The 25,517-nt window shown below is 37.9% G+C and overlaps 1 protein-coding gene and 1 long non-coding RNA gene across 3 annotated transcripts; one reads left to right on the forward strand and one right to left on the reverse strand.

Annotated features, from left to right (window-relative positions):
• The first annotated feature begins 3,443 nt into the window (after nucleotides 1-3,443).
• On the forward strand, nucleotides 3,444-20,165 carry LOC139958946 (uncharacterized). 2 transcript variants are annotated; one of them, XM_071956402.1, is made up of 7 exons: nucleotides 3,444-3,660; nucleotides 6,521-6,615; nucleotides 10,674-10,920; nucleotides 14,234-14,380; nucleotides 14,708-14,793; nucleotides 16,142-16,225; nucleotides 16,590-20,165. In XM_071956402.1, the coding sequence occupies exons 1-7, from the start codon at nucleotides 3,589-3,591 to the stop codon at nucleotides 17,401-17,403; spliced, it is 1,545 nt and encodes a 514-aa protein (XP_071812503.1). In that variant the 5' UTR covers nucleotides 3,444-3,588; the 3' UTR covers nucleotides 17,404-20,165. The 2 variants fall into 2 exon arrangements, with proteins under 2 accessions (XP_071812503.1, XP_071812504.1); XM_071956403.1 differs by lacking the exon at nucleotides 16,142-16,225 and having other exon boundaries at nucleotides 3,446-3,660.
• Nucleotides 20,166-20,293: 128 nt separating this feature from the next.
• LOC139958947 (uncharacterized) lies at nucleotides 20,294-24,496 on the reverse strand. Its single transcript, XR_011789912.1, has 2 exons — nucleotides 22,270-24,496; nucleotides 20,294-22,062 (listed from the first exon to the last, which is right to left on the reverse strand). It is a non-coding gene; the product is annotated as an uncharacterized lncRNA (long non-coding RNA).
• Nucleotides 24,497-25,517: the final 1,021 nt, after the last annotated feature.

Consider the following 25,517-nt stretch of genomic DNA (forward strand, 5'->3'; position numbering starts at 1 on the left):
TGAAAGGCAGCCACTTTGATACAATTTTTTCGTTCCGTAGAATTTCATAACATGACATATAGCTATACCATGGCAGCATCGACGAATGCCAAGTTGTGAAGGCCGCGACAGGGAAAGGAAAGGGATATAGCGAGTAATGCTCGATGACTCAACACGTAAATCACGATGAAAGCAATGTGTAATAGATGGAACTGGTCCATACGGTCGCATAAGGTTGGCCTATGGGCCCTATAGGTTTGCACTTATCGTACTGTGCAAAGCATATCGACTAATCTCGTGTTTTACAGGGCATGCTGCTTACATTATAAGGTAAGCGAACAATGACAAATCAAGCATGAAATGGCACATGTAGGATGATATACCGGAACTTGTTGGAACAGGCTGTATACATAAATTCGACCACTCAACCCCATCTTCCGCGTAAGTCAGCTACCAATTTACGTGTCTTGCATTGTTTTAGCATATAGTGTTATTAGGTGTGATACAAACATTTTACATTCATGTTTTGACGTCACGAATATGCAATTTGACAAGTAAAAAATGTTATGTTGTGACGTTTTATTGACTAAAATGGTACATCAGGTCAACAAATTGAACTTCGTCAACTATGGTCAACTACACACGCTGTTTATCTAGAGCTTTACTTTTCAGTGCAGCTGCCACTGAAAAGTACCACTAGTGGCATGCACAAGGAGGAGGCACCCCCCTCCACCTCCCATCGTCGGTCCTGGTGGAACTGGTTCAGTCGGAAAGTTTTTGCTTACAGCCGCGGAAGAAATAAAACCTCGCAAAAAGTATTTATTAGCACAACCTTGCGTAGAGACATATAATGTAGACCTTATTATGCGCCAGGATGCACCATTTGAAGTTTACGTTTTCTGGGGAGGACCAAGACGCCCCCCCCCCTACATGTGAGCATAAGCGTACGGGACCATTTCGGTTTGGGGGGCAGAAACTTTTGTGCCCGAAATTTCCCGGGACACTATCTAAGCGGAGCGCCACCATCGGTTGGCGCGTAGCGTACAAGAATTTTTTGGGCAAAATATCCCTCTCAGATTGCCGGAAATGGCACTTTTGAGGCCTTTCAAGTTGCATCTAAACATTCTTTATTTTATAATCTCACGTTTAGAAATTAACACTTCCCCAAAATTTTGGTAAATTAGAAGAAGGAAAAAATGATAACATCACATTGACGGGGAAAACTAGGACAGTATATTTTTTAACTCCTGTAGTTACGGTATTTATTATTTTAACACAGTACTCAGCTACCCCCAGAAAAAAAACATACATTGTTCAACGACACGTAGGAAGGAAAATATCGCTGTGTCGGGTGAGACTGCAATTTGTCTCACAAAAACGTATATAAAAAATAACAAAGAATATGATAAACCCAGTGGCGGAGCTAGGGGTATTGGTCAGAGGGGGCGAGAATTTTCTGTATAGGGCTCTTTTGACACTATCTAAGCGGAGCGCCACCACAGGTTGGCGCGGAGCGTACAGAACTTTTTTGAGTAAAGATACTCCCTATAGATCGCCGGAAATGACCCTTTCCAGACCTTGCTAGTTTGCAGATAAACGAAGAATAAATGGCCTTTAGAGATATTTTGTCAGTAAATTACAGCAAGGAAATGTGACAAATGTCAATACTTAGATGAGGAGCGCAATAAAAAAGTCAATAATCGCGAATAAGTAAAAAGTCGTAAAAAGCTGAAAAGGGCGCCAGCAGTACATTTGAGTCCGTCAGGGGGGGGGGGGGGCATTCGCCCCCTGACTATATGGACGCTCCGCCAGTGGATAAACCTGTACTTTTAGGCTTGTAGGCACTCCCCCCACCGACCATCCATGAAAAAGAAAATGTTTCTTATATAGGGGCCTACACTCATGTCTGGGATGTCCAGGTATACAGTTGACTAGTTAGAAAAAAATGTTTACTGCGTTTTTTCACTTCAGAGACTGCTAATCTCCATGCATGCTTGTCACCACGATTGTGAGCGGCGTTCCCTGTTAATAAGTTTGGGCGATAGTGCAAAAAGCGTGTTAGCCCAGATGAGCTGCGCTTACGGTGGCATTACACGGAAATATTCGGGCATCATGATGCTAAATAAAGAAAATCATTAGGCCTATATTAATATTAATGTCACAAAACAAATAACACAGAACGCTTTCCACGGAATTTTCGGGCAAAAATATGAAAAGATTCGGGCAAGCTACTATATACTTATATATATATATATATATATATATATATATATATATATATATATATATATATATATATATATATATATATATTTCTCCTCTTAGGCTGCCCGAATTTTTCAGGACTTTTGCCCGAATTTCTTGTCCTCTGGAAATTTGGGGGGGGGGAGTCTTCCCCCCTGCCCCTCCCCCCGCCTCGTACGCCTATGCATGTGAGTCCCTACATGGTAGATGGCTTCCATGACCCCAGAGCAGGTCGGGGAATTTTGAATTTCGACTATATCCTACAAGTTTTCAATATGGATGTTTCAAATTATTCCTTTATGGAATCTTAGCTTTTATCAGTGGAAAATTCAGTGGCGTAGGAAGGTACTTTTGAGTGGGGGGGCTGAAGACTGATGGCCGGCCTGGGGAGGGGTCTAAGTGGAGGGGGTGTCCCCCTCCCCTTTGGAATTTTTTGCATTTCCAGGTGGCCTCAGATGCATTTTGGTGCAATATAGCACACTTCAACACCCACTCCATTTTGTAAACTTAATTTTGTATTTTCACCTGGCCTTAGATGCAATTTGGTGCTCCAAATGAGATTTTTTTTCTCATTTGGAAATGAAAAATGGGTTTTCTGACTTGCGAACCGGGGGGGCGGAATGATACTTCCGCCCCTCCACATTTTTCACTGGGGAGCTGGCGCCCCCAGCCCCCCCGGTTCCTACGCCCTTGGGAAAATTTGTTACTATTTAATTTCAGAATAACAATGTCCTTGTTGAAATTTAGAACCAGTTTGCTGGTAGGTCTACTATAAGTGTGGTGACATAAGTAAGCCTAAGCTAGGATAGCAAACTAAAGGAAACGAAATGTCCACGATAGGTACAACTTTACTATTTTCTATTTACAGAGTAAAAGCAAAATAGTATAAACTTCCAGGCTGTCCCCTGCCCCTACTTTGGCGGCTAGCGCCCTTTGGTTGTAAAGTTTACGTTCCAGGTGGGTAACGGTAAAGGGTGACTTTAGGCAGAATTTGAGTCCAAGAGATTAATGTTACTATAGCAATTTTTCAGTTTATTTTTCTTAATATTCAATGACACCTCTTGTGAGCTTTTCGAAGAAATACTAAACACCCATTTGTGTGCTTTGTCAATCTCGAACAAATGGCAAACTCTGTCACTGTGATGTGAAGTGATGGCGCTCGTCCATCCCTCTTTCTCTGGCGCAGCTATCGTATTTTGTATAAAATAAACTTTCGTATTTCTGTGATACGTACATGTACTGCTCATAGTATTACCGTGTACTGTCACGTAACGTAAAGCAGGTAGCGTACACTATTTTCACAAACAGTATACTGAATAGCTAGGCTTATAGTATACTAGAAGGCAGACGGACTATCTTAACAGAATGGGCAAATCCTATGCCAATTTTATGTGTAAAAAGTTCTTCCACCCTGCTTCATACGACAACATCAAAAGGGTTTGTTAATATTCTTATGTTTCTTTAAATTACATGACACTAGTAGTACTAGTAGGCCTAGTAGTAGTAATACTATACTTAGTACAATAATAGTACACAGGGTTAGTACGCTCCGATCGTACGTTAGGCATGCTGTATTACTAGTGAATTGTATAGGCAACGGTGTAGGCCTAGCAAGTAGCATATTCCATTCAATATGTGGAGTAACTACAGAATACCCCGCTGGATCTGAGATTGCGGTTTTGACGGAGACGAACAACGTCCAACGCAGTCTTATATTGTGCTTGAGTAGATGGCGCTATTAATGTAGTTTTAAGATGATTGGACTTTTTGGATTTTTTCTGTTTTTTCGAATGTACAATGCATATAGCCTACTTGTAAAACGGGGTATAATCAACGGAGTACGTGGTCCGTTTTTGTTTCTGTTGCCAACGAACCAACAGGCTATGCAGTCATTCTGTAAAGGAAAGTAAAGCCTGAAGATGTGGGGTGACATCCAACGGGAACATGGGGATCTGTGGTGACATCCAACGGGCTACTGGGTCGAGCTTTAATTGTTTTAAGTAAGGCCGTGGCTATTCTTACGACGAGTCGTAACAATTATTTATAAACTATTCTTACGACAAAGGCAAATTCAAGCGCAGTAAAGTAAATAAAGCAATTGCGCATGTAGTAGGGGTAACCCTAAACATAACCCTAAATCTCAATCCTAACCCTTACCCTAACCCTAACCGGAAATTATTGTTTCTCCTCGTCGTAAAAATAGTACTCCTGGTCATGAAAATAGCAACTGCGCATGCGTAGTCGGGAATTATTCTTACGACTAGTCGTAACAATAGCCACTTTGTTTAAGTAAACCCAACGGGCTACGAAGTCAGAAGTGGTGGAATGGGGGTTGAAGTTTTTAGTGGCGACGAACCAACGGGCTGCGAAGTCAGAAGTTGTGGAATGGGGGTTGAAGAATTTAGTGGCTATAACCCTAACCCTAAATTTAACCCCTAACCCTAAATTTGGAAGAATTCATTGGCTACGAGCCAACGGGCTACGAAGTCATTCTTTATAGTAAAGTATACACATGTTTCCGTAAATAAGTTAATGCTATCTATCACTTATCCACTTTTACCTCGTAGCCCGTAGCACCTATTTTGGTTAAGTTTCAATAATGCGGGGTATTCGACAGCTATGCCCAATATGTTAAAGTTAGGGACGCCATTTCCAAACAAGGGGACATTGCATATATACATGGTAAGAATATCTATCATTAGACAAAAGCAGAGAAACAAGATATGACTCATCTAGGTCTACTGTTTTAGAAAATATAATGGAATTTGCAAGTATGACGCTAGATAAGTGTGACTGGCACTAGTAGTACTAGTAGTAATGGAATTAGTACCAAATGGTTTATTTCTTACCAATTCCATCAGTGCCACTCACAGTCACACTTAATATACAGTAGCATAATAATTTCATTGTGTTACATTTTGTACTTTTCATTCCACTGCCAAGTATTGCTGATGAAGGTCCCAGGGGGACCAAACTTTCTTTTTTCTTGGCCTATAGAAATCTAGCAAAAGAATGTAATAAAAAAATATATTGTGTAAAAGTAAGTTGGCCTGTCGTTTCGATCCTAACAGGATCTTCTTCATAGGCTTAATGACAAAAATATATTATTATGGCCTTCCGTTCCCCTTGTTATATGTTTACCTGATTTAATGTATGTCAGACCCCAAAGAGGAGGACCGAGTGCTTATAAATATGCCGGACTGTCTGGACATCTGGCCAGCCTACAATGATGACTTAGTATGTTTGTAAAATTGATTTCTACTCACATTTAGGTTGCCATGTAGTGGCTTGTGGAGAATATGGGAATCAGTTTTATATACATAATTATAAGGATATAGTTGATGATATGGCCTTGTTACTAGCTAGTTAACACTATCTAGTTACTGTACATCTAGCCTATGCCCTATCAAGTATCATGTTGGAGTCAGACTCAAATTGGTGACACTCTAGAGGCAATATGATGTGTTGTAAGTAGCTCCATGACTGATCTCAATTTCTTTAACTGAAACTGTGGAAAGTAAAGTTGTAGCAACATGTCCATGAAAATCATTTTGTTCGTGTGGGCTGTGCTCCCATTTTTGTAAGTCAAATTGTAACCATTTTTGAACGCAGTATTAATCCACCCAGTCCCAATGAAAATGTCAATAATTTGTGGAAGATGGGAAGAATTCAAACTTATATTTAATCCATTCACCAGAATTAATGTATGGCATGAACTATGGGCACATTCCTGTCCTTGTAGAGAAAAAATCATACAAAGGGACAACACATTGTTGACTAATACTCAAAAATAACCCTCAGATCTTTATTTTAAAACTTTGAGAAGCATTTCTTTGATGAATGGCTTTTCTATGTCACTAACTGTCACAGGATTTGATCGCTGCTCTTAGCCATGAGGGTGTTTGACTTCTACTAATGACCATGCTTCATTGACTTCAGAAGGGTGGTACCTTGCAGTGATCAAGTTATCTGGAACTTTTTTCTGATGTTACTTGACTTAAGAAACATTTATCTCAGTTGCTCATAACAATCAAGTGTTTGAATATATTTGATCTTATTTGACAAGGAATCGAAAAGCCTTCTGGCTTTCTGGTTTGAACTTCCTGCTTGACAAAACAACTGACAAGTTACTGTTTTGTTTGAGAAAGAACTGTGCATTAGAAGGTAAAAAGTCTACAAGTAAACTGCAGGTATTTGTTGCATTAGTTGGTAAGCCCATATTGCTTAAATGATAATCAGATTGGTACCGTTTGACAGTACATATCATCAAAATGAGTTTATTCATTACTTTTATCAGGTATGGATGGCTCAACAGAGAACAGATGCAGAAAAATCCAGACAGGAATCACTCAGATCAGAATATGAAAGAGAGCAAGAAACTTATGTCAATAGGTATTTGTTGTTGTTTTCTTCCTTTTAAACAAGATATTTCAAAAGGTGCAGCTTTGTTGAACGTGCTTGTTGATTTGTATATCCAATCTGGTGAGTATTACAACAGTATTGAGTCTTAACATTGGATGAGATTAAAGCTCATTTAAAGTCAGCAGATGTCAAAGTCTGAAAACTTGCAAACACGACAACTGCAGGAGTAAAGCTTGTATGAACATGGTACTCAGTAAGCAGATCCAGTGTAGTAAGTCTTTCTGATATCTGGGCGAACTGGTGGTTGCCTAGTTCCTGTTGGAATCCTCTCATACTTATTTCCCAGTCTGATTCATGCTGACCGTCCAACTGCAGGAGTAAAGCTTGTATGAACATGGTACTCAGTAAGCAGATCCAGTGTAGTAAGTCTTTCTGATATCTGGGCGAACTGGTGGTTGTCTACTTTCTGTTGGAATCCTCTCATACTTATTACCCAGTCTGATTCATGCTGACCGTCCAACTGCAGGAGTAAAGCTTGTATGAACATGGTACTCAGTAAGCAGATCCAGTGTAGTAAGTCTTTCTGATATCTGGGCGAACTGGTGGTTGTCTAGTTCCTGTTGGAATCCTCTCATACTTATTACCCAGTCTGAATCATGCTGACCGTCCAACTGCAGGAGTAAAGCTTGTATGAACATGGTACTCAGTAAGCAGATCCAGTGTAGTAAGTCTTTCTGATATCTGGGCGAACTGGTGGTTGTCTAGTTCCTGTTGGAATCCTCTCATACTTATTTCCCAGTCTGAATCATGCTGACCGTCCAACTGCAACAGTAAAGCTTGTATGAACATGGTACTCAGTAAGCAGATCCAGTGTAGTAAGTCTTTCTGATATCTGGGCGAACTGGTGGTTGTCTAGTTCCTGTTGGAATCCTCTCATACTTATTACCCAGTCTGAATCATGCTGACCGTCCAACTGCAACAGTAAAGCTTGTATGAACATGGTACTCAGTAAGCAGATCCAGTGTAGTAAGTCTTTCTGATATCTGGGCGAACTGGTGGTTGTCTAGTTCCTGTTGGAATCCTCTCATACTTATTACCCAGTCTGAATCATGCTGACCGTCCAACTGCAGGAGTAAAGCTTGTATGAACATGGTACTCAGTAAGCAGATCCAGTGTAGTAAGTCTTTCTGATATCTGGGCGAACTGGTGGTTGTCTAGTTCCTATTGGAATCCTCTCATACTTATTACCTAGTCTGAATCATGCTGACCGTCCAACTGCAGGAGTAAAGCTTGTATGAACATGGTACTCAGTAAGCAGATCCAGTGTAGTAAGTCTTTCTGATATCTGGGCGAACTGGTGGTTGTCTAGTTCCTGTTGGAATCCTCTCATACTTATTACCCAGTCTGAATCATGCTGACCGTCCAACTGCAGGAGTAAAGCTTGTATGAACATGGTACTCAGTAAGCAGATCCAGTGTAGTAAGTCTTTCTGATATCTGGGCGAACTGGTGGTTGTCTAGTTCCTATTGGAATCCTCTCATACTTATTACCTAGTCTGAATCATGCTGACCGTCCAACTGCAGGAGTAAAGCTTGTATGAACATGGTACTCAGTAAGCAGATCCAGTGTAGTAAGTCTTTCTGATATCTGGGCGAACTGGTGGTTGTCTAGTTCCTGTTGGAATCCTCTCATACTTATTTCCCAGTCTGAATCATGCTGACCGTCCAACTGCAACAGTAAAGCTTGTATGAACATGGTACTCAGTAAGCAGATCCAGTGTAGTAAGTCTTTCTGATATCTGGGCAAACTGGTGGTTGTCTAGTTCCTGTTGGAATCCTCTCATACTTATTACCCAGTCTGAATCATGCTGACTGTCCAACTGCAACAGTAAAGCTTGTATGAACATGGTACTCAGTAAGCAGATCCAGTGTAGTAAGTCTTTCTGATATCTGGGCGAACTGGTGGTTGTCTAGTTCCTGTTGGAATCCTCTCATACTTATTTCCCAGTCTGAATCATGCTGACCGTCCAACTGCAGGAGTAAAGCTTGTATGAACATGGTACTCAGTAAGCAGATCCAGTGTAGTAAGTCTTTCTGATATCTGGGCGAACTGGTGGTTGTCTAGTTCCTGTTGGAATCCTCTCATACTTATTTCCCAGTCTGATTCATGCTGACCGTCCAACTGCAGGAGTAAAGCTTGTATGAACATGGTACTCAGTAAGCAGATCCAGTGTAGTAAGTCTTTCTGATATCTGGGCGAACTGGTGGTTGTCTAGTTCCTGTTGGAATCCTCTCATACTTATTTCCCAGTCTGATTCATGCTGACCGTCCAACTGCAGGAGTAAAGCTTGTATGAACATGGTACTCAGTAAGCAGATCCAGTGTAGTAAGTCTTTCTGATATCTGGGCGAACTGGTGGTTGTCTAGTTCCTGTTGGAATCCTCTCATACTTATTTCCCAGTCTGAATCATGCTGACCGTCTTGTCTCTTATTTCTTTAAATCTGAGGCACCAAAACTATTTTGAATTTTTCATCAAGTTGTGATGCACTTTCTACTGATTGTATGAAAAACTTTGTCATCTGTCCTGATATGGACAAAAAGAGTTATACTTACCTTCAACAAATAAAACAATTTCCACAGTCCAGTTCCACAAAACCAACAAATCACAAAATGCTGCCACAAACTACAAATATTCTTCTTACCGAACACCCAGAGAGTACAAAATCAAAATTTAAACTTGTATGAAGATAAAATGGGTCACATTTACCTAACCATCCTGGTTATGATATACTTGTATGCCACATAATTAAACCTTCGTGGCTATGATTTACTAGGTCACATGATTAAACTTTTCTTGCTTTGATTTACTAGATACTAAGTTAAGCTGCAGTGAACCTCATACTCTGAATGTGCAGCCTAGGTAGTAAGTACAAGAACTGTATTGTTTCTTGAAGGGGCCAATTTCAGTATAGGTCAAATGTCTGAAAGCATTTAAACATGACCTCAAAGTAAAGCTTGGATGAACCTAGTAATTTTCTGTTGGTGAATATATTTGGGTCAACTTCAGTTCAGGTAAGTCTGAAATGCTCTTGAAAGTTTCTGAGGGGCTCAATATTCCATACACATTAGGTCTGAAATGCTCTTGAACGTTTCTGAGGGGCTCAATATTCCATACACATTAGGTCTGAAATGCTCTTGAACATTTCTGAGGGGCTCAATATTCCATACACATTAGGTCTGAAATGCTCTTGAACGTTTGTGAGGGGCTCAATATTCCATACACATTAGGTCTGAAATGCTCTTGAACGTTTGTGAGGGGGCTCAATGTACCATACACTTTAGGTCTGAAATGCTCTTGAATGTTTTTGAGGGACTCAATGTACCGTACACATTTGGTCTGCAATGCTCTTGAACAGTGAATACAGTCAGTCAGAAGATGAAAATCTGTTTCCTCTATATATTGGAACAGCATCCAGTAGGAAGACTGTTTTCTCTATATATTGGAACAACATTCTGTAGGAAAGTCCGGTTTTCTCTATATATTGGAACAGCATTCTGTAGGAAAAAGTCCGGTTTTCTCTATATATTGGAACAGCATTCTGTAGGAAGATTGTTTTCTCTATATATTGGAACAGCATCCAGTTTGGAAGACTGTTTTCTCGATATATTAAAACAGTTAGCATTAAAATTGTTTATTGGAAAAGTGGAAATCTCTGATCTCTCTGGTTCTCACTTTATTTTTGCACAAATTTAACATAGCTTGCTCTGTCATGACAAGTCCATTGCACAGGATACAAAGCCTTCTGGCTTTCTGGATGTTTTGTGTAGTTAGTTCCCTTGAATGAAATAGATTCAGTAAAGCTAAAAGGAGAAATGCAGAAAATTAAGATGAAGTGTTCAGAAGGTTCCAGATCAGAATTACGCAAGCTAACCTTATTCATATGTACAGTTCATAATAATGGAATGCAGTGTCATGCATGAAATAACTCATATGTATAGGAAACCTGAAACTGATATGTCTGTCTGCATGTCTGTCTCCAAGGTTACATTGTTAACAATTACATTTACTCTCTTTTAATTCTACTAAGACAACTTATGGGTGATGAAAAGGTCAAACATGGTCTGACCTTTATGTACGAACCTCCAAAAGGATTCAAGTCAGAGGAGAAGGACAAAGATGGAGAGCCGGAGTACAAATTTGAATGGCAGCGAGTGGCACCTAGAGAGGGTTATGCCAAAAATATGGACGTTACTGATCAACCGTTTGGCATTGCTGTTAGGAAGGTGAAATGCATTCGTTGTCACAATTGGGGGCATGTCAACACAGACAGAGAGGTAATAGTATTTTATGTGACTCCATACAATTACAAAGTAAGGGCATGTCAACACAGACAGAGAGGTAATAGTATTTTATGTGACTCCATACAATTACAAATTAAGGGCATGTCAACACAGACAGAGAGGTAATAGTATTTTATGTGACTCCATACAATTACAAATTAAGGGCATGTCAACACAGACAGAGAGGTAATAGTATTTTATGTGACTCCATACAATTACAAATTAAGGGCATGTCAACACAGACAGAGAGGTAATAGTATTTTATGTGACTCCATACAATTACAAAGTAAGGGCATGTCAACACAGACAGAGAGGTAATTATAGTATTTTATGTGTCTCCATACAATTACAAAGTAAGGGCATGTCAACACAGACAGAGAGGTAATTATAGTATTTTATGTGTCTCCATACAATTACAAAGTCAGGGCATGTCAACACAGACAGAGAGGTAATTATAGTATTTTATGTGTCTCCATACAATTACAAAGTCAGGGCATGTCAACACAGACAGAGAGGTAATAGTATTTTATGTGACTCCATACAATTACAAAGTCAGGGCATGTCAACACAGACAGAGAGGTAATAGTATTTTATGTGACTCCATACAATTACAAAGTCAGGGCATGTCAACACAGACAGAGAGGTAATAGTATTTTATGTGACTCCATACAATTACAAAGTAAGGGCATGTCAACACAGACAGAGAGGTAAGAGTATTTTATGTGACTCCATACAATTACAAAGTCAGGGCATGTCAACACAGACAGAGAGGTAAGAGTATTTTATGTGACTCCATACAATTACAAAGTCAGGGCATGTCAACACAGACAGAGAGGTAATAGTATTTTATGTGACTCCATACATTACAAAGTCAGGGCATGTCAACACAGACAGAGAGGTAATAGTATTTTATGTGACTCCATACAATTACAAAGTCAGGGCATGTCAACACAGACAGAGAGGTAAGAGTATTTTATGTGACTCCATACAATTACAAAGTCAGGGCATGTCAACACAGACAGAGAGGTAATAGTATTTTATGTGACTCCATACAATTACAAAGTCAGGGCATGTCAACACAGACAGAGAGGTAATAGTATTTTATGTGACTCCATACAATTACAAATTAAGGGCATGTCAACACAGACAGAGAGGTAATAGTATTTTATGTGACTCCATACAATTACAAAGTAAGGGCATGTCAACACAGACAGATAGGTAATAGTATTTTATGTGTCTCCATACAATTACAAAGTCAGGGCATGTCAACACAGACAGAGAGGTAATTATAGTATTTTATGTGACTCCATACAATTACAAAGTCAGGGCATGTCAACACAGACAGAGAGGTTATAGTATTTTATGTGTCTCCATACAATTACAAAGTCAGGGCATGTCAACACAGACAGAGAGGTAATAGTATTTTATGTGACTCCATACAATTACAAAGTCAGGGCATGTCAACACATACAGAGAGGTAATAGTATTTTATGTGACTCCATACAATTACAAAGTCAGGGCATGTCAACACAGACAGAGAGGTAAGAGTGTTTTATGTGACTCCATACAATTACAAAGTCAGGGCATGTCAACACAGACAGAGAGGTAAGAGTATTTTATGTGACTCCATACATTACAAAGTCAGGGCATGTCAACACAGACAGAGAGGTAAGAGTATTTTATGTGACTCCATACATTACAAAGTCAGGGCATGTCAACACAGACAGAGAGGTAAGAGTATTTTATGTGACTCCATACAATTACAAAGTCAGGGCATGTCAACACAGACAGAGAGGTAAGAGTATTTTATGTGACTCAATACAATTACAAAGTCAGGGCATGTCAACACAGACAGAGAGGTAAGAGTATTTTATGTGACTCCATACAATTACAAAGTCAGGGCATGTCAACACAGACAGAGAGGTAAGAGTATTTTATGTGACTCCATACAATTACAAAGTCAGGGCATGTCAACACAGACAGAGAGGTAAGAGTATTTTATGTGTCTCCATGCAATTACAAAGTAAGGGCATGTCAACACAGACAGAGAGGTAATAGTATTTTATGTGACTCCATGCAATTACAAAGTCAGGGCATGTCAACACAGACAGAGAGGTAATAGTATTTTATGTGACTCCATACAATTACAAAGTCAGGGCATGTCAACACAGACAGAGAGGTAATAGTATTTTATGTGACTCCATACAATTACAAAGTCAGGGCATGTCAACACAGACAGAGAGGTAAGAGTACTTTATGTGTCTCCATACAATTACAAAGTCAGGGCATGTCAACACAGACAGAGAGGTAAGAGTACTTTATGTGACTCCATACAATTACAAAGTCAGGGCATGTCAACACAGACAGAGAGGTAAGAGTACTTTATGTGTCTCCATACAATTACAAAGTCAGGGCATGTCAACACAGACAGAGAGGTAAGAGTATTTTATGTGTCTCCATACAATTACAAAGTCAGGGCATGTCAACACAGACAGAGAGGTAAGAGTATTTTATGTGACTCCATACAATTACAAAGTCAGGGCATGTCAACACAGACAGAGAGGTAATAGTATTTTATGTGTCTCCATACAATTACAAAGTCAGGGCATGTCAACACAGACAGAGAGGTAATAGTATTTTATGTGACTCCATACAATTACAAAGTCAGGGCATGTCAACACAGACAGAGAGGTAATAGTATTTTATGTGACTCCATACAATTACAAAGTCAGGGCATGTCAACACAGACAGAGAGGTAATAGTATTTTATGTGACTCCATACAATTACAAAGTCAGGGCATGTCAACACAGACAGAGAGGTAATAGTATTTTATGTGACTCCATACAATTACAAAGTCAGGGCATGTCAACACAGACAGAGAGGTAATAGTATTTTATGTGACTCCATACAATTACAAAGTAAGGGCATGTCAACACAGACAGAGAGGTAAGAGTATTTTATGTGTCTCCATACAATTACAAAGTAAGGGCATGTCAACACAGACAGAGAGGTAATAGTATTTTATGTGACTCCATAAGGTTGATATATAATGGTGGCAAACCATTACACCTGAAATCATTGGTGATCCAGCCTTAACCTCACTCATACCAATTTGCACATGAGAATTTTATCTGAGTAAGCCTTTTTTCTGGTAATTTCCATGTACAGTTGATACAGCTTTGTGATTAGGACTAAGGGATATGTCTGAATATTAATGGTACTGTGTTATCACTGGGCATGGTCTGCTTGAGAGAGTGTTCTTTGCTGTACTTCAAATGACCAAGGTATTAACCTCTTTTCATTTAGTGTCCATTGTTCAACAACAACAAGGATGAGTCTATTTCAGGTCCAAGCACAGACAAGTCAGAGCTTTTGGAGGATATGAGACGGGATGGTTATGTCCTGAAGCAAAATGTCCTGGACAGGAAGGTGGACCATGGCTCCAAAAACCAGGTAAGTGTGTTAAATAATATTAGTCTGGGATATCAAAAGTCATTTGTGGTCAGTAAAGGCTGACAGAGGTCATAAAACTTTGTAAACTAGACAACTCCAAGGGAAACTTTTGATGAACGTCATAAATGGTATGTGGAACCTAATTTGGGAGCACAAGTGTGTCAATGTTGAATCATGAGATGCTGCACAAGGTGGAACAGTGGTTGAAGTAGAGTCCCACAAAGAATGATTTGTGTTAGAGCAGTAATAGAGTTTAGTCATTGTCAATCCTTGATCTTGAGTAGCAGAAGATGTTCTTAATCATACATGCTTTGCATTTGTCTGTAGCAAATTATTCCCAGTGATGAGGAGGAAGTACCAGAGACTGCTTTCCTGAAATCTCTTTCAACCAAGGATAAAAAGAAATTGCTCAAGTAAGTGATGAATTGAGGATGATTGAACAATGCTTGTGAGTAGGCCTGAGTCGGATACCCAGGTACCCGACCGAACATTCGGGTACCCGAATCGAAAACACGCAATACGGAACATTAATTTCATGAAATAACTTTCTTGTAGTGTAGGTGGTTGTTTTAATTACTATTACAAATTTTAGCCATTCTTAATTTTTTTTTTTTCGTGTGTGTGGATGAAATCACTCACCACAAAATTTTCCATTAAATTAGTGTGGTGTTAGGCTACCATGTGGTCGAAGACAGCAGCAATATTGAAAGTATTCCATGGATATTTAAGTTCCAGCTAATTGCGTCACAATTGAGCAAATAAACAGATGGTTAGGCTAGATTTCCACATTAAGTTAGTGTATTGTTAGGCTACCATGTGATCGAAGATAGCGGCAATAATGAAAGTATTCCATGGATATTTTAGTTCCAGCTACTGCGTCACAATTTTAACGAATAAACAGATGGTTAGGCTAGATTTCCCCATTCACTTAGTGTGGTGTTATGCTACCATGTGGTCAAAGATAGCAGCAATAACGAAAGGATTCGGTGAATATTTTTAGTGCTCGCTAACTGCGACACAATTTGGTCGAATAAAGAGATGGTTAGGCTAGATTTTCATGTTGGCTCTTTGTGATTTTAGGCTACCATGTGGTCAGAGATTTGTGGGGATTTTATGCAAACATAATTTGTGGAGTGCACTTGTCTTTGTTGTCATCAAGCAGCTAGCTCTGGTAGTCCATAGCAACTGCTTTCCTCTCATAGTTGTAGCTATTGTATACGCTCGTGTATCCGTAAATATTGAGATTCTCAAAATTATTATTTTTTCATATTTCATAGCAGGAAAGACTGGCAAGAAAATTTATGGGGATGTTAAGATGGATTATAGAAGGGATAACCAAAAAAAAATAATCGCAAGTGGCTTTTTACTAAATGTTTATTCCTAATGCAATGAATCGCCCCGCAGTCACAGCCATAATGTCTGTTTAATTCAAGTTGAGAGCTGAAATTAATTATAGGAAATCCTGTCTTGGCAACTTTTGACATGCAGGATTTTAAATCAAATTGTGGGTATCGTGCAATCACGCGGCTAATGCAAACCCCGGATCGTAGTAAAAGAAACAGTCGGAACTATTTTTTTTTTTTATATTTCATTTTGCATTTGTATTATTATACATCAAAACATGACATTCAGTTGTTCATAACAACAGGAGTATGAAAATGTATAAATCGGAGGTGTAATGTAAGGTGGCATACTGATCTGCCATTTACACACATTTTGTTTGGCTAGTTACGCAATTTTTCTTGATTGTTGGGTTTGGAGTTTCAGGTACCTGTTACCCGACCCGCTAACAATAATGGGTACCCGGTTCCAATTTTTTGCTACCAGACTCAGGCCTACTTGTGAGTAAGTTGTTTGAAATATTACTGTACATTGGTTATGTGGAAGGTATTTCTGGAGCATGTGTTCAGTTATTAGCAATGGTTTGGTTACAACAAATTGAAATTGTTGTGACAATATCTGTTCCAGAGTTGTTTTCTTTTGACCTTTCAATCAAGTAAGCAAATGCTCTATTCTTTTATGTATTTTGCTGTCACAAGAAACCTGAAAGCACCACAGACTAAAGTTGCCCTCTGAGGAAGTTTAATATTATATATATTTATGGTATTAGATTGTATGTTTTATATTATATATATTTATGGTATTAGATTGTATGTTTTATATTATATATATTTATGGTATTAGATTGTATGTTTTTGTTTTACTGCAGAAAGTTAAATGAGATGGAAAAGCCAAATGATTTGAGAAAAAGGAAGAAGAATAAGATACGACAGCATCCATCGTCAGATGATAACAGTGATGATTTTCGTGGCAAGGAGCCAGAAAGAAAAAAGAAGAAGTCAAAGAGACAACCTTCATCTAGTGATGATTCAGACAGCTCCGAAGATGAAAGGAGACAAAGGAAAGAAAATCTAAAGAGGAAAATGAAAAAGATGCAGAACAGCAAAAAGATGCAAAAATATTCCACATCTGCTGATGAGGGGTCATCATCTGAAGTAGCAGAAAATGGGAGAGTTGGATCAGGAGAGAGAAGGAGGGGTGATAGAAGAACCAATACAAGAAGAGACAGTGAAGATAGTGTATTGTCAAAGGGAGCCAGACCCAAGAGTGGTACTTACAGGATGAAATATGAAGAAAGGGGGAATGAGCATAGAGAGAGAAAGAGAAGAGAGAGAAGCAGAGGCAGGAGACACAGAGACAGTATTAATGAATATTCATCTGATGAAAGTCAAAGGGAGGAGGAGGATCAAGGGTACAAGAAAGGTAGGAGGGTTGCTGAAAAGAAGCAAAGAGATGGAAGTAGGGAGAGTCATTCTGAAGAGAATGATAAGTATAGGAGGAATGGAGAGGAGCAGAGTTATGCCTCTAAGAGGGGTAGGAGACAGGGGTATGTTTCACCTCAAGACGAAAGAAGGGATAGGCAGAGCAAGGATTTGAATGGAAGAAAGGACCAAAGGAGAGATGGGTACATTAAGGAGAAAAAGAGAGACAGGAGCAGGGAGAGAGGAGAAAGACACAGATAGCTAGTGGAAGAAAGTTAAACAGTACTTCGAATATTATTCTTAGGCTGGACAAAGGCATTTCTTTCAACATGATCTGTGATGAATTGATTATGATGGGAATATTTGCCATTAGATTCTGTTAGGTTCAATTGTTGGTCCCAAAGAGTGATAGATAAGGGGTAATGATGGGATGTACGTAGAGTTTCCTCAGAGAGTTAGGAGCAGCATCAGTGTATCACCATTATGTAAGATAGAAGTAATTCATATCAACAATGAAACGAAAAGGATGTATATTTTATTTAGTCTTATTGATGAAAACATCAAAGATCTATGTATGATTGGTTGTTATATTTTGATTTAAATGGTCTCAAACTTTTTCAGGGAATGCTTCAACTCATCAATTCAAATAAGTTTGAAAAACCAATTCAGAGATGTATCAAATTCAATCTCCACTAAGTTTCCAGCATTGGGGACGAAGGCTTAGTACACAATTGAGACCAATCTGCAATTTTGTTTATTGCAATAGGCAGGAAAGTAACCCATGCAGTCAAGTTATCATATGTGTTGGTGCGTGTGTATGTGACACACTAGCTTGTAAACACAGGTCAAAACTTGAAATCCTTGTACATATGATATCTACAGGTAAGAACTTTTGCAGTGCTCATATTTGGCATGTGGCTTCCACCATAATGAGTACAAGAACCCTATCGTTGGGTGGAGGTCAAAGGTCACTTGGGGTCAGCAGAGGGCAAAATGTGAAAATCTAAAAAAAAATGTATCTGCAGAACCTCAACATCAAAGGAGCTTATATGTGCATGGTAGGATAGCCATATGTAGTGTAAATGGTGTAGGTCAATTTGGTGTATGTCAGAGTTCATTAAAAATCACCAAGGGTCAAAATTTGAAATCATTGTAAACACGATATCTCCAGGTAAGAAACCTCTGCAGTTCTCTTATTTGGCATATGGCTTCCCTCAAATGAGTACAAGGACCTTATTGTTTTTGGTGGAGGTCAAAGATCTTTTGGGGTCATCAAAGGTAACACTCTGTAAAGCCTTATAAACAAGAACCTTGTAAACACGATATCCCAAGATGGTAACATCACAGTTCATACTTGGCATGTGTCTTTCTTATAGTGAGTACAAGAACTATATATTTTGGGTGGAGGTCAAAGGTCATTTGGGGTCAGCAGAGCTCCAAATGTCAAAGTATCAAAAGTACTTTATCTTGAGAACTTTACCTTCAAAAGAGATATATGCATGGTAAGTTATCTAATTGATAAGTAAATTGCTCCACAATGTGGTTTAGGTGAAAGCTTATTTAAGCTTTGCAGAAGTCAAACCCTTCAAACTTTCTAAAGGTCAGGTCTCAATGAAGATGTGAAACTTAAAAAGATTTGAATTCCCCAAATGTAGTAGCACCTTCTTGCTGTTTTGGGTGGAGGATGGTCGGCTTAGGTACATGCAGTATGAACCTCATCCAGAGTTAGCTAGCAAACTAATAATCTGCTGCATATGTAATGTATTAAAAGGCAAGAAACCGCTGGAAGGAGTTAACATCTGGTAAAGTAACAGCAACCTTAATAATAGTTGAAATGGTAACAGTGAAACAAGGAAGTATTAATCATAGTAACTAGTCGTATATATCGCAGACTACAACAAAATTTGTTCAATGCGCTTTACAGGTGCTGAATGTGCAAAAGCTAATAGAGTTGAGAGAAAAGAAATGTTTTAAGACAGTGCTTGAATTGGATAATAGAATCTAAAGACCTAATTTCAACAGAGAGGGAGTTCCATAATGTGGTGCAGCATTCAGAAAGCTACGGTCACCGAAAGATCTTGTACGTGACATTGCAACCTGAAGTTGAAATTGATAATGCAAACGTATTGGTCTTCATTTAGCTTGCTGATGTAAGAGAACATTAAGGTAGGTTGGGTACCAGTGCTAATGGCACGAAAGACTAGAATGAGGATTTTATAGTCAATACGGAGTCTTATTGGTAACTAGTGTAGTTCTTCCAGTATAGGAGTGGTGGGGGGGGGGGGGAACCCTGTTTGCCATATATGATTCGAGCAGCCGTGTTTTTTATCCTTTGCAATCTCTATAGTTGGGATGTAGCTACACCAAATAGAAGAGAATTGCCATAACCAAGTAAGAGGCATTTAATGTAAATGTAGGATTTGAGTCAAAGTTTGAGAATAGCTGTTCAATACTCTCCATTGTATGGCTCAAGAGCGAATTTTAGCATGCTAAAGCGTCAGTTTTACAGATTTTACAGATACGTTATTCACTCTACTTACATTAGATTGAGTTGTGACCATAATTTGGGTGCCATACATTGGAAGATTAAAGGGTATAGGTTAAGACACAGTCTGTATTGAAGAGTTCTCCCTGCTGAATGCCTTGGGTTCAGGTTTGCCCAATACTGTAATTTGTACATCGGTCAGTTTTTGATAGATGTATCATATTTGGTCCATAAAAAGTTGTCTTCTGTGGCTCATGAACAGTCTTCTCTATAGTAAGTATATTTGTTGTGCATGCTACTTACTTACCATCATCAAGCCTGATCAGATTTTTGCCCTGGACAGTGCGTTACAACCATTTGGCAATTTGTCAGGCTTCAAGGCCACCAAGTTTATTAGCACTGTCAAAATACAGGAAGCAATATAATGGCTATGACCATGGTCTGAAGTGTCACCCAAGCTTTACCATAAGCATTGTAGTTGGCAGCTTTTTTTTATCACTTCTCAATGCTTCTCAATACATAAGCTAATGTTTGATCATATGTTGTTTTCATTATTTTTCATTGTACCACCAATGTTGTTCACGGATGTAATATGTCATGACTGAAAGTAATAGCGATAGTTGTGAAAACTATCGCTAACGGCTTAAAAGCGCTAAAATGTTGAAAGTGTTTTTGAAAAACTGGCTCCATTATAAGAATAAGACTACGCCTAGATGTGAGTTATAAGTGAAAATGCAACACTAATCAGTGACATTTCTTGAAATGGAACAGTTTTATGTAATTCCTATTTTGAAATGCACATAATTACTTTAATGAAACCCAAACCAATAACACAAAAGAGATCAGATGGCAGATGGAATTTTATGAGTACCCAAATATGGTGCCAGCACCAGAATATGGTGCCAGCACCAGAATGTGGTGCCAGCACCAGAATGTGGTGACATCACCAAAGTGTTGAGAGCACCAGAGTGTGGTGAGAGTTTGTTATGTTTGTATTTGAAATAACGATTGCAAGCAATGATTAGCTGTATATTAACCAGATGGATGTTTTGTATATTTTGGTAATAGTTTACAGTTTGTAGATTCCACTTCTTTTAATGGTGATGGCAAGTGCACATAATGTTATTGCTGTGCAGTGTTCTTGAATATACTGCCATTGTCTTACAAATTACCTTTTCCTCTAAACCATGTTAATTGTGCACAATATGCATTTGTCAAGTAAACAAGCAAACTTTATTGTCAAACAGTACTTCAACCAAGCAACCAAGCTTTTTCTATCCCATGTGTATCAAAACATTTTAACGTTTGTTCTTTAATTATTACTTTTACTGAGTCTGCTATAACAGACTAAAATCTTCACAAGAGGTGCCAATGAAAATGGTTTGCTCTAGTCAAATGAGGGGCTTCAAGTTTCATACATTAAATTGTGCAGTTAGCAAAACAAAGATAAGAAAAGAATAAGTGATATTTTAGACATTTAATGTTATTAGTATTTTGTAATCATCATGATTACACATTAATACAGCAAGGACCCTCTTCCATCCAAATTTGAAACACATGATAAAATCTTATTAGTTTGACAAAACCTTAAGGTGTGAGTTTGTAATCCTCATGATTGCACATTAATACAGCAAGGACCCTCTTCCATCCAAATTTGAAACACATGATAAAATCTTATTAGTATTGACAAAACTTTAAGATGTGAGATTGTAATCCTCATGATTACACATTAATACAGCAAGGACCCTCTTCCATCCAAATATGAAACACATGATAAAATCTTATTAGTATTGACAAAACCTTAAGATGTGAGATTGTAATCCTCATGATTACACATTAATTCAGCAAGGACCCTCTTCCATCCAAAAAAGGAAACACATGATAAAATCTTATTAGTATTGACAAAACCTTAAGATGTGAGATTGTAATCCTCATGATTACACATTAATACAGCAAGGACCCTCTTCCATCCAAATTTGAAAAATGATCTTATTAGTATTGACAAAACTTTAAGATGTGAGATTGTAATCCTCATGATTACACATTAATACAGCAAGGACCCTCTTCCATCCAAATTTGAAACACATGATAAAATCTTATTAGTATTGACAAACCTTAAGATGTGAGATTGTAATCCTCATGATTACACATTAATACAGCAAGGACCCTCTTCCATCCAAATTTGAAACACATGATAAAATCTTATTAGTATTGACAAAACCTTAAGATGTGAGATTGTAATCCTCATGATTACACATAAATACAGCAAGGACCCTCTTCCATCCAAATTTGAAACACATGATAAAATCTTATTAGTATTGCCAAAACTTTAAGATGTGAGATTGTAATCCTCATGATTACACATTAATACAGCAAGGACCCTCTTCCATCCAAATTTGAAACACATGATAAAATCTTATTAGTATCGACAAAACCTTAAGATGTGAGATTGTAATCCTCATGATTACACATAAATACAGCAAGGACCCTCTTCCATCCAAATTTGAAACACATGATAAAATCTTATTAGTATTGCCAAAACCTTAAGATGTGAGATTGTAATCCTCATGATTACACATTAATACAGCAAGGACCCTCTTCCATCCAAATTTGAAAAATGATCTTATTAGTATTGACAAAACTTTAAGATGTGAGATTGTAATCCTCATGATTACACATTAATACAGCAAGGACCCTCTTCCATCCAAATTTGAAACACATGATAAAATCTTATTAGTATTGACAAAACTTTAAGATGTGAGATTGTAATCCTCATGATTACACATTAATACAGCAAGGACCCTCTTCCATCCAAATTTGAAACACATGATAAAATCTTATTAGTATTGACAAAACCTTAAGATGTGAGATTGTAATCCTCATGATTACACATAAATACAGCAAGGACCCTCTTCCATCCAAATTTGAAACACATGATAAAATCTTATTAGTATTGCCAAAACTTTAAGATGTGAGATTGTAATCCTCATGATTACACATTAATACAGCAAGGCCCCTCTTCCATCCAAATTTGAAACACATGATAAAATCTTATTAGTATTGACAAAACTTTAAGATGTGAGATTGTAATCCTCATGATTACACATTAATACAGCAAGGACCCTCTTCCATCCAAATTTGAAACACATGATAAAATCTTATTAGTACTGACAAAACCTTAAGATGTGAGATTGTAATCCTCATGATTACACATAAATACAGCAAGGACCCTCTTCCATCCAAATTTGAAACACATGATAAAATCTTATTAGTATTGACAAAACTTTAAGATGTGAGATTGTAATCCTCATGATTACACATTAATACAGCAAGGACCCTCTTCCATCCAAATTTGAAACACATGATAAAATCTTATTAGTATTGACAAAACTTTAAGATGTGAGATTGTAATCCTCATGATTACACATAAATACAGCAAGGACCCTCTTCCATCCAAATTTGAAACACATAATAAAATCTTATTAGTATTGTGATCGGTAGTCAGAAAGGACTGAGTGTCAGTTAAAATTGACACTCAAACTGACATGAAGTTTGTAAATGACAGTGAAAGCAGTTGGAATATGTCTTCATGTATTCTAATGTTTTTATTTAAATGAAGCTTATGAGTAATTAAATGTAAGTATGATTGGGGCAAATATGTAATGCAATCTATGTATGAGAGGGCAAATATGTAATCTCCCTAGGTGGGCCTGTTCTGCAACGGTACAATACTTCTGGCAATAAACTAGGAGGGGGATACCCTAACTTCTTTTGTCAGGACAGGTGCAAAAGATAAACTTGTGAACCACCATCAATAGGGGTATGTGACATGCACTAATAAGGGTATGTGACATGTACTATTAGGGGTATGTGACATGCACTAATAGGGTTATGTGACATGCACTAATAGGGTTATGTGACATGCACTAATAGGGGTATGTGACATGAACTAATAGGGGTATGTGACATGCACTAATAGGGGTATGTGACATGCAGTTATAGGGGTATGTGACATGCACTAATAGGGGTATGTGACATGCAGTTATAGGGGTATGTGACATGCACTAATTCAATATAAAAGTGTTACACTGGATTAATATTCACAGTAACTCAAATTTGTATGGTTTGAGCTACTGCACCATTGGTGCTCTAGTTTAAAGCACATGTAGCTATTGACAAACTGATGCTTATTTTGAAACATGATCAACTCTAAATATAAGTAGCAACCCTTCCTTACAAGATCAATGATAAAGATAATTTTATAGGGTGCATTCCTTGCAAAACTCTGCTCTGGAAAACATTGGACAAGGACAGCCAGGGACCTGCTGCATATTCAAATTTTAATGTCTAGTTATTATTTTGAACCACCAAAAATATTAATTCTGTTTGTGTGCACACTGAATATACTGGCAAGAATACATACGCAGCATGACATAGCTAAGGCTCGGCTGAAACAATAGAAAAAATAATGATCATAAAACAGACCCTTGGCATGCTTGTCAGATTATGAAAAGATAGATATTGGAAGAATTGCACAGACTGAATAAATAATATAATATTACATAAATTCAAGTGGGAATGGAAATAATGAAAGGAGATGAAAATATTCATAAAACATAGAGATCCACACAGGCTTGGCAGGTTTCCTAAAATTCAATTGTTTGCCTTCTTTTTCAAAACTAGAAAGTATATAGACTGTTCTGTTGCTGCTATTCAGAATAGAGAGATCACCTAATAACTATGTGAGAGACAAGTATATAGACTCTGTTGCTGCTATTCAGAATAGAAAGATCACCTAATAACTATGTGAGAGACAAGTATATAGACTGTGTTGCTGCTATTCAGAATAGAAAGATCACCTAATAACTATGTGAGAGACAAGTATATAGACTGTTGCTGCTATTCAGAATAGAAAGATCACCTAATAACTATGTGAGAGACAAGTATATAGACTCTGTTGCTGCTATTCAGAATAGAAAGATCACCTAATAACTATGTGAGAGACAAGTATATAGACCCTGTTGCTGCTATTCAGAATAGAGAGATCACCTAATAACTATGTGAGAGACAAGTATATAGACTCTGTTGCTGCTATTCAGAATAGAAAGATCACCTAATAACTATGTGAGAGACAAGTATATAGACTGTTCTGTTGCTGCTATTCAGAATAGAAAGATCACCTAATAACTATGTGAGAGACAAGTATATAGACTCTGTTGCTGCTATTCAGAATAGAAAGATCACCTAATAACTATGTGAGAGACAAGTATATAGACTGTTCTGTTGCTGCTATTCAGAATAGAGAGATCACCTAATAACTATGTGAGAGACAAGTATATAGACTCTGTTGCTGCTATTCAGAATAGAAAGATCACCTAATAACTATGTGAGAGACAAGTATATAGACTCTGTTGCTGCTATTCAGAATAGAAAGATCACCTAATCACTATGTGGGAGACAAGTATATAGACTCTGTTGCTGCTATTCAGAATAGAAAGATCACCTAATAACTATGTGAGAGACAAGTATATAGACTGTTCTGTTGCTGCTATTCAGAATAGAAAGATCACCTAATAACTATGTGAGAGACAAGTATATAGACTGTTCTGTTGCTGCTATTCAGCATAGAAAGATCACCTAATAACTATGTGAGAGATAAGTATAAAGACTGTTCTGTTGCTGCTATTCAGCATAGAAAGATCACCTAATAACTATGTGAGAGACAAGTATATAGACTCTGTTGCTGCTATTCAGAATAGAAAGATCACCTAATAACTATGTGAGAGACAAGTATATAGACTCTGTTGCTGCTATTCAGAATAGAAAGATCACCTAATAACTATGTGAGAGACAAGTATATAGACTGTTCTGTTGCTGCTATTCAGAATAG

Source organism: Apostichopus japonicus, chromosome 18, assembly GCF_037975245.1.
Source record: "Apostichopus japonicus isolate 1M-3 chromosome 18, ASM3797524v1, whole genome shotgun sequence".
Classification (NCBI taxonomy): Eukaryota; Metazoa; Echinodermata; class Holothuroidea; order Aspidochirotida; family Stichopodidae; genus Apostichopus; species Apostichopus japonicus.

What these genes read in the sequence shown, in the direction of transcription:
- LOC139958946 (XM_071956402.1), top strand. Translation starts at nt 3,589, where the DNA reads ATGGGCAAATCCTATGCCAATTTTATGTGTAAAAAGTTCTTCCACCCT. An exon ending in CATACGACAACATCAAAAGG is followed by an intron (nt 3,661 to 6,520) that starts GTTTGTTAATAT and finishes TACTTTTATCAG; the next exon opens with GTATGGATGGCTCAACAGAG. An exon ending in ATGTCAACACAGACAGAGAG is followed by an intron (nt 10,921 to 14,233) that starts GTAATAGTATTT and finishes CTTTTCATTTAG; the next exon opens with TGTCCATTGTTCAACAACAA.